At 32.8% G+C, this 9,610-nt stretch overlaps 1 protein-coding gene across 2 annotated transcripts in view; it reads left to right on the top strand.

Moving 5' to 3' along the window:
• The window catches only part of Pdk1 (Phosphoinositide-dependent kinase 1), a 145,110-nt gene that overhangs the window by 124,850 nt on the left and 10,650 nt on the right, over window positions 1-9,610 (top strand). Inside the window, exons 1-3 of one of the 2 annotated variants that reach the window (XM_074172216.1) lie at window positions 3,708-4,052; window positions 4,227-4,375; window positions 5,115-5,389. In XM_074172216.1, the coding sequence (XP_074028317.1) occupies window positions 4,246-4,375; window positions 5,115-5,389 (405 nt within the window). In that variant the 5' untranslated portion in view covers window positions 3,708-4,052; window positions 4,227-4,245. Of the gene's footprint in view, window positions 1-3,707; window positions 4,053-4,226; window positions 4,376-5,114; window positions 5,390-9,610 lie in introns of those variants that run through there. The other variant, XM_074172219.1, reaches the window with a different exon arrangement.

Here is a 9,610-nt window from a genome sequence, read left to right as displayed (position 1 = left end):
CAATACCTGGTTGTCCAGTCATTTTAGGTCGATTTAGGCCTGTATTTCGGAAAGTTGACATACCCAGCTGTAAATTTGCATAAACTTTATATTTTGGCATCATAAAAGTATTCTCAAAATTCACATATGATTTGACGGTCGCAACTTCAAAAATTGGGGGTCAAAAGTAAAAAAAACGACATTTTGCACGTTTTTTGCCAATATTTCGTTTCCAATGGGTTTTATGCTAATTGTATTCTTCATCAATATTGTAGAGAATTGAATTCTCTACAACTTTTGTTCCAAACATTTTTTCATACGTTGAATCGTTTTTGAGATAGAGGTCAGCGCGAGCGCAGATAAAATATTATTTGAAATCAACTGGTTGTCCCGATCGAAATCAGCTCATTTAGGCTTTATAAATTATTACTTAATGAATAATTGAAAATAATTTTCATTTTTTATCAACAAATACATTATATTTAAATATTTTTTTCATTAATGAACCGATCTATGAATTCAGTAATGCAATTTATTCCTTATTTCAGAAAGTCATTTAGGGATATACTTTAATTACATTCCAATTGTATTCTCTTTTACGGTAATTGCCCGGTTCAAAGATTATTTGATAGCGGATTACAAACTTTATTAGTTGTTTATAATGCTCCAAAGTCTGTAGATACTCATCTTCGTTATGCACAATATGTTAAGCTGACAAAGCACAATAAACCTGTGCAGTTATCAAATATCCCACCAAGAAGTGGAGCAGCTCACCAACATTTTAATCCTGTTTAATACCAAGTTCAAACTTGATTAGATTTGGAACCCCAGGAATGGGGTTGGACACTGCGTAACGGATGGCTAGAACCTATCATGATCATTTTACCACCTGCTCCAGATGAGTTACTCGATACGATATTCTGTAACTGCAAAAGTGGTTGTGATTCAAGATGTGGATGCAGGAAAGCGGGGTTGCAATGCTCTTCAGCTTGTGGCCAGTGTAATGGGCAAGCTGGTCTCAATGTTGTACCATATGAGACCGATGTTAACGAAGATAGGTCCTTTGATCCAGAAATCATGGAAGAATTGGAAACGAATCTGGGTGAAGATGACAATGGAGATGATAACGCCCTTGAATTATTACAGCTGCGAGAAGACGACGACGAAGAAGAAGAAGAAAATTGAAATTGAAACTCACTATTCTTTTAATTATTATGTGTTTTTCTACTTTTGACATTCACAAATGTATCAAATGAGATTTTTAATAAAAATATTATTTAAAATTTTATTTCTTTTCTATACATTTTCATTCATTAAAGAATAATTATTATAGATTAGATTTAAATTTTAATGTAATATATATTTTTCCCTCTACAAATTTCTAACTACACGGGCAGGTAAGCATTATTAAATGAATTTATAGTTAATTGAAAATAAATAATTATTAAAAAAATATTTAAATATAATGTACTTGTTGATAAAAAATGAAAATTATTAATAATTATCCATTAAGTAATAATTTATAAACCTTAAATAGGCTGATTTCGATCGGGACAACCAGTTGATTTCAAATAATATTTAATCTGCGCTCGCGCTGCCCTCTATCTCAAAAACGATTCAACGTATGAAAAAATGTTTGAAAGAAAAGTTGTAGAGAATTCAATTCTCTACAATATTGATGAAGAATACAATTAGCATAAAACCCGTTGAAAACGAGATATTGGCAAAAAACTTGCAAAAAGTCGGTTTTTTGACTTTTGACCCCCAATTTTTGAAGTTACAACCGTCGAATCATATGTGAATTTTGAGAATACTTTTATGATGTCAAAATACAAGGTTTATACAAATTTACAGCTGTATATGTCCACTTTCCTAGGCAAACCCCCTAAAATGACTGGACTATGGTAGAATTGAAGGTTCAGAGGTAACGTACATAGTGACCCCAGCAAGGTTCCCATATGACTACAACTTCAAACCGTATTTTTTTCAAATGCATGGGAGTATGTTGTTATTTACGATACATATTTTGAAAGAGTAATCAAACTTGCGTGGAAATGGCACTTTGTTACTTTAATTGGAGGTACACGTCGCTGACCAATGGAATTTCAAACATTTCAAACAAGTGTGAGTAGAAAATAAAAAATGTCGGGTAACAGAAAAAGTAGAACATACTTACAAAAACAAGGAAGTCCTTTTAGCTGCTTTCTTGGACATTGAGGGTGCATTTGATAACACGTCGTTAGAATCAATCATCCAGACGTAGAGGAGAAGAGGGATCGACGAGACAAGCTGTAGGTGGATAAACTGCATGCTTAGGGGAAGATTGGTATATACAACCATTATGGGGGACCCGGTCGTGGCACGGGTAGCAAGGGGTTGTCCTCTCCTGAAAGATGTATCACTGCATAACCCATTTAAAAAAAAATTGGTGAAAGTTTCTCCCTCTAAGGGGTTGAAGTAACATTGATAAAATTCATGTATGAAAATGTTTTCTTCGAAAACAAAAGTTTATGTGTTTGAATATTATTTATTTTATCCGTGAACTTGCAGGGCTGTTTTCGATGGGCCACCCTGTATGTGTTGAAGTGTCGATTGATTCACAAGGTGCATTATTTCATAACTTGAGATTTCTTCTCAAGTGCTCAATATACATTATTGGAAATGAAAACGATTCCTTCGATTTTCCAATTTGAAATGAAGCGAATTGGTACTTTTAAAAACAAATCGCGCTACACGGTCTCTTTTTCAAGAAAACGCCATCTATGAGATTAACAGAGAACTCAGTCTGTCGGTTTCAAAAATAGCTGGTTTCATCGTTCATAAATCGTTAACTTTTAGTATATGGATAGTCTATATACAAAGACTCTAGTTCGAAAAAGAAAAAAAATACTTCATTCTGTTATTTCCAATAGATTCTATTATTAGTTTCCAATGGATGAACTGAACAACAGAGAAAATAATTTTGATATGATTTAGCTGTGAGAGCTTTAAATAATTTTACAATAAACTTTGATATTTATTCACATATTCAAAGTTGTTTACGGAATCAAATTTTCCAGTTTTAGCGCCATTCAGTTTAAAATAATATAAACTTTTTTATTATAGAATTCAATAAGAATTTCGACTAAATGATTTGACTACTGTGCGGTAGATGACGCTTCAATATAAGGAATCAAAATTTAGATATAGTATTTTACATTCTGCTCATAATGTTTCAATTAAGAATGTATCAACAGTAGAAGTCTATGTGTTGCTGAACTGAGCATTACACAGGTGAAACAAATCTATAGACAATGGTAATAGGAAATCATATTCCACTGACATCTGTAAAAAGTTTCACAATCACTGACAGATTGCCATCCAATTATTTTTTTCAGCATTTTCTGTTTTTTTTAGTTTGATCTCCATTCCATAGATGGCCATACTTATTTTGTTGGGATTTGACTTTTTTTGAGCAATGGTTCCCAGCCAAAAATAAATATAAACTATGTTGCCACTTCATCATTTTCATCACATAAACACAGTTTTCCTGTTAAAGTTACTAATAGTAGAAGCACTTTTGGTAGAGTAGTACATCAATAGTGTATTCTGATATTTTTGTTCAACACATAACAATGTTATGTGTTGAACAATTCCCAAGAAGAGACATCGTAAACAATAAACAACATTGTCGTTCCGTAAACAAATTTACACACAACAATAATAAGATGATCGGGGTCGTGACAACACTGCGTCGTCCTGATCTTTCTGTCATGGATCCCATGAATGTCATAGTTCGTTTGTTGTGAAAATTAGAAATCAGATCCGTTATCTGCAGGTTATTAGATCAGTGTTTTGAAATACATCAGTCCGCCAGCTGATCGTCTCAATCGTAGAAGAAATGGTAACTGAAAGGCCGATTAGTTGCATTATCGAACAGTAACAATAAATTCGGACGTCTCCAACTGAAAGTTTTTGTCACTAATTTCAATTCAAAGTAATTAAAAGGAAGTTTATTGTCGGACAATTTCTACTATTGTCTCAGCAATGACGTAAATAGTGACGTACTTCTAAATTGATTCTGCAGTTAACGGGTAGGTATTTACAATGTTTACGCAAATACGCGAGTAAATGTAGATTGGTTCGCCACAAACGAGATTATTCCGGGAAGTTTTGAATTGTGGTTGGAAATTTCGGATCGCGTTCGGACTTTTCATCCGCGGCGTACTGCGAGGAATTCCTGACAAAAAATAACTTTCCTTTTTCAGTTGACTGGAAACAACCACCATGACCCCTCCAACTGAAGAATCTCGGAAAAGAACACCAACTGATTATATATTTGGGAAGGTTCTGGGCGAAGGAAGCTTCAGCACAGTTTATCTAGCAAAAGATGTTCACACTGGCAAGGAATTTGCAAGTAAGTTCATTAATTTTTTTTCAATACATTTTGATAAATTGAAATCTCCAGAAGTTATTGGCAATTCTTTTTGTGAACGTTGAAGGTCATCCAGTCATTAGTTACAATTGCATAAACCGTTGCAATGAGTATTTGACTTGCAAATCTTGTTACTGACCTACATCTCTGTCGACCTGAATGTGGTGGTAGTTTCAACTCATTACTTTTATATTTACTACCCATTGTGAGTCCAAAATATTTCTTCTTTAGTGTTAGTCATAATCATAATAATAATAATTATTCACTCAGAGCAGCATCATCATTAATAACGACTGGAGTATCAATATTGGAAATTTTCAAAAATATGCATACAGAAACTCAAGGAATGGAGATATACACAGCCTCTCATCATCGAAAAATATTGATCCCTTCGACAAATTACCTTTGAAGGTTGCATGTTTGAAAGGCGATTCGTTCAAGAAAACTGTGATAAATCAATGTTTTCTCTGTTGAAGGTTTTCTGATTACTTGCTAGATGGAAGGACACTCACTTCAATTCGTCTCAACTCCTATGAATATGCTTTAATTTTATGCTAGTGTAATTTTACTGTTTTTCACTCGCGTTCAACCTTCTACAGTCTGAAAAATTTAGCTAAATCATTAAGGGATCTGCTAAAGTGTTCCGATACTAATGCATCGACTGCCGACAAGATTTGTCCTCTATACTTGAATATCCAGAATATTTTTCTTTTTTTTTTAGTCAAAGTCCTTGAAAAATCGCACATCATCAGAGAGAAGAAGACCGAATATGTGATGCGAGAGAAAGAAGTCCTTCGGATCCTAGGAAATTCTTGCCCATACTTTGTCAGACTGTTCTGGACATTCCAGGATAGAGACAGGCTCTATTTCGTGCTGAGCTACGCGAAAAACGGCGACATCCTCACACAGATCGACAACCGCAAAACGTTCACCATCCACTGTGCCCGCTATTATGCTGCTGAGCTACTACTGGGTATTGAGTTTCTACACGATAAGGTGAGTTAGTAGTAGAAACAGAAACATTCAGAATTTGACTTGAAAAACTCTCCTGAATACCAAATCTTTATTGAAAAATTGTGGAGAAAGTAGCGGTGTAGAGTAATTTTTCAATTCTTCTTTGGAAACATTTAAAAAGACTGTGAAGAGATTGTGATTGATTGGCTTATTTTTGCATTTTTTTTATATCTTTTCCTTACATCTAGCTGATAATTAAAGTACATTCGTGGATTTGTAGATAAATAAATAAGTAAGTAATCTTTATTATTATTATAGGATACATCCTAATCTTACAAGACATAATAACTAATTAATAATTTAAATTTCCACAGTGCCAGAAATATTAATAAAATTCAAATATGTATATAGATAATAACAATAATGAAGATAAACTAAATAAAAAGATAATAATAAAAAATATACAATTTATAATACCCAATGTTGAAAACCAATATTGATATAGTAACTATATATAATATACATATTTTCCAACTAACTAACGCTCTAGGTATTCCAATAATTTACTTTTAAACCCTCTTACAGTATTTTCCTCTTTAATGGCATTTGGTAATTTGTTAAATTCCCGTAGTCCCTTGTAGAATAAGTTTTTAGTTCCGCCACCAGTGTGAGTTCTATATATATGAAAATTATTATAAGATCTTGTCTCATGTTCATATATTTGATTATTAAAAACCAAAAATTCATTAAAATATGTTGGTTGGAGACTTTTGGTTATTTTAAATATAAAAACCATTGTTAAAAAGAATAATCGATTTGAAATCGACAGCCATTGTAGTATATTTAACATGTGATCAATGGAAGTATAACGACTGCATCTTAATATAATTCTCATGCTTCTATTTTGGAGTTTTTGAAATTGGGAAAGCCTATTTTGGTTTATTAAATGCATTAAAGTTGGACAGTACTCAAAATGAGGTTTAATTATACAATTATATGTTAATATTCTGGAGTTGATAGTCAAATTATTACAATAAAGTACAGTATAGTATCTCATTATAATGTTTTATTTGGGGCTTACTTTCTTACTTACATTCTGATGAAGTATTTGTTATTCAGAAAAAGGTAATCAGAATTCTGGCTGGTGCTTCTTCAAGAGAACACTGTACTCAAAAATTACATTATATAAATGTATAATCCAACCCCATTTTGATTATTGTGCTAGTCTTTTATACTCATTTGACCAAAATGAGGTATCAGCTTCACAAAAGTTACAGAATCGTAGAATGAGGATTATTTTACAAGTGAATAGGTATAGGTTAAGTATGTTGCAGTGGCTGTCTGTTTCCCAGAGACTGTACCAGTTAGCAATGATATTCATTCTCGAACTAACACATAACTTGCTTTCAACTTATTTTGAAGAACTCTGTATATATAAATCTCAAATCGATAATCACTTAACAAGAGTGAGTAGCTCCCAAAAATTCCACCTTCCTCCAACTAATTTGACTAGTACGATGAAGTCTTTATCTTATGAAGGTTTGAACAAACTCCCACTTTCGTTGAAAGATTCAATAAGTGTTTTCCAATGTTGAGAATCACACGTTAAAAGGTAAGACCTCGTTAATCCTTAGCTCGCACAAGTTTCGACTTCTGAGGGTTGTCGTTCGTAGGGGTGCGACAGCTGGTTAACGGGAAACAGATTTTAAACAGATTGAAAAAAATCTTGATCTATATAAAATATCATCCTTGATTTTCTTTTTTCTGTTTGGTAATATACAGTGTGTCCAAGATAAGGATCCTAAGCATGGGAATCTCAGTACCTGTTGGAGATACAGCTTAGGTTAAATTAGGAAAAAGTTGTGTTCTTTAAAGCTTATTTACATGCCGTTTAGAAACTTGAAGAATTTTCATGGCCTGCTGAGATATTTGGGAAAAAACGAGAATTTGACAATATCAATTTTTTTTCTGACTTTATTTGAAAGGATATCAAAAAACGAATAACACTTTTTCATTGGCACGATGGTATTTTTAGATTTTATATCCGACGTTTCGTTTTCAAGAAACCATCATCAACTTTATTTTTTTATATGACCCGAAACAAAAGTACACCCTGTATCTGATTCCATTTTTTATTACGAATTCAACGCTGTATCACATGCCATTGTTTTCTTTTTAGTTTAAGGGAAAATTGCATTTTTTCTATTTTAAAAAAATCTTTAACTAGGCGTTGCAAACAAATGCTTTGACGTAAATACCTGTCACCGAGCCTGTCGAATATTATTTAATTACACGATAAAATAGTAATTGTCGTTGTTGTTAGCCTGTTTGTCGAGTTGTTGTTTTTAGAGTTATTGTTACTGTTGTCGTTATTATTGTTTATTGTTGAATAGATAATATTGTGTTATTATCGTCGAATATGCCGGGTGAGCATTATAGCCATGAAGAAAAGTTTGACATGCTAACGTGCTACATTTTGTGCCACAAAAATACTGTAAATACAGCAGCAATGTATCTTAATACATATCCAGAAAGAAAGCAGCCATGTAAGTCCATTTTCTTAGAGCTGGCTCGAAATTTAAAAGAATATGGTTCATTTAAAAAGCCTGTTTTATCTCGAAAAAAGGAATCTTCAGAAGAAGCCCAAAATAATGTTTTACAAGCAGTTGTTGAGGACCCTGAAATATCAACTAGGCAAATCGAAAATAATGTAGGAGTAGCCAAATCTACAGCTCAATTTATTTTGCGTAAAAATAGATATCACCCCTATAAATTTAGGATTTGCCAAGGACTTAAACCAGGGGATTTCGAACGGCGCCGAAATTTTTGCGAATGGTATACACGCGCGTGTGAAGAAGATTATAATTTCCCTTCAAAAATAATATGGTCCGACGAAAGTATGGTCACTAATAATGGTATCTTCAACCGCCGCAATACGCATTACTGGGCTCAGCAAAATCCGCGTGTTGAGAAAGTATCAAGACATCAAGAACGTTTTGAGTTTAATATGTGGTGTGCAATTTTAGGAACTAAAATACTAGGTCCGTTTTTTTACTATAATTCTTTGACCGCCGAACGATACCATCATTTATTGCAAAACTATGTAGAAGACTGTTTAGATAATTTACCTCTGGCACAGGTCAATAACTGTTGCTTTCAACAAGACGGTGCTCCTGCACATAATTCTAGACAAGTTCAAGAGTATCTTTCGCAGCGATTTCCTGGAAGGTGGATTGGAACCTTTAGTGAAGTGTCTTGGCCAGCGCGATCCCCTGACTTGACTCCTCTGGACTTCTTCATATGGGGTTTTGTTAAAAACCGGGTTTACCAACATTCTTTTGAAACTGAACAGCAGTTACGAGAATGTGTAACTGTCGCATTTAACAGTATTACACCAGAGATGTTACGTGATGTTTTAAGTTCTACAGTTAGAAGATCATACTTATGTTTGGAAAATAACGGAAACCTGTTTGAACACCTCCTTTGAATTAAATAAAAAATGCGTTAATTTCTTTGTTGTTTTCATTACTTTAAAGAAATCATTATTAACCTACTTAAAAATACATTTTAAAAATAGAAAAAATGCAATTTTCCCTTAAACTAAAAAGAAAACAATGGCATGTGTTACATCGTTGAATTCGTAATAAAAAATGGAATCAGATACAGGGTGTACTTTTTTTCGGGCTATTTAAAAAAATAAAGTTGAAGATGGTTTTTTGAAAACGAAACGTCGGATATAAAAACTAAAAATACCATCGTGTAGTACCTTGAAAGTGCCAATGAAAAAGTGTTATTCGTTTTTTGATATCTTTTCAAATAAAGTCAGAAAAAAATAAAATTGATATTGTCAAATTCTCGTTTTTCCCAAATATCTCAGCAGGCCATGAAAATTCTTCAAGTTTCTAAACGGCATGTAAATAAGCTTTAAAGAGCACAACTTTTTCCTAATTTAACCTAAGCTGTATCTCCAACAGGTACTGAGATTCCCATGCTTAGGATCCTTATCTTGGACACACTGTATATGTATATCCTCATGTTGAAACCATTCTGGAATCATTGAAAAATTGTTTTTATTATTTTATTTTCTTCTATCATATCATCATTTTTGTTATTTATTTAATTTATTTATATATTTTTAAAATAACGTATGTATATTAGGATGTCCTAAAGAAATCAATAAATATTATTATATTGACTTTTTTTATGTTTGTTTGACTTGTTGAATCAGCCAGTATTTTATGATGGTGTTATGTTTTTTTTTGT

Source organism: Leptinotarsa decemlineata, unplaced genomic scaffold (genome assembly GCF_025532065.1).
Source record: "Leptinotarsa decemlineata unplaced genomic scaffold, Ldec_3_MD MMD2_P_RNA_scaffold_12, whole genome shotgun sequence".
Lineage (NCBI taxonomy): Eukaryota > Metazoa > Arthropoda > Insecta > Coleoptera > Chrysomelidae > Leptinotarsa > Leptinotarsa decemlineata.
This window is presented reverse-complemented; position numbering and strand designations above follow the sequence as displayed.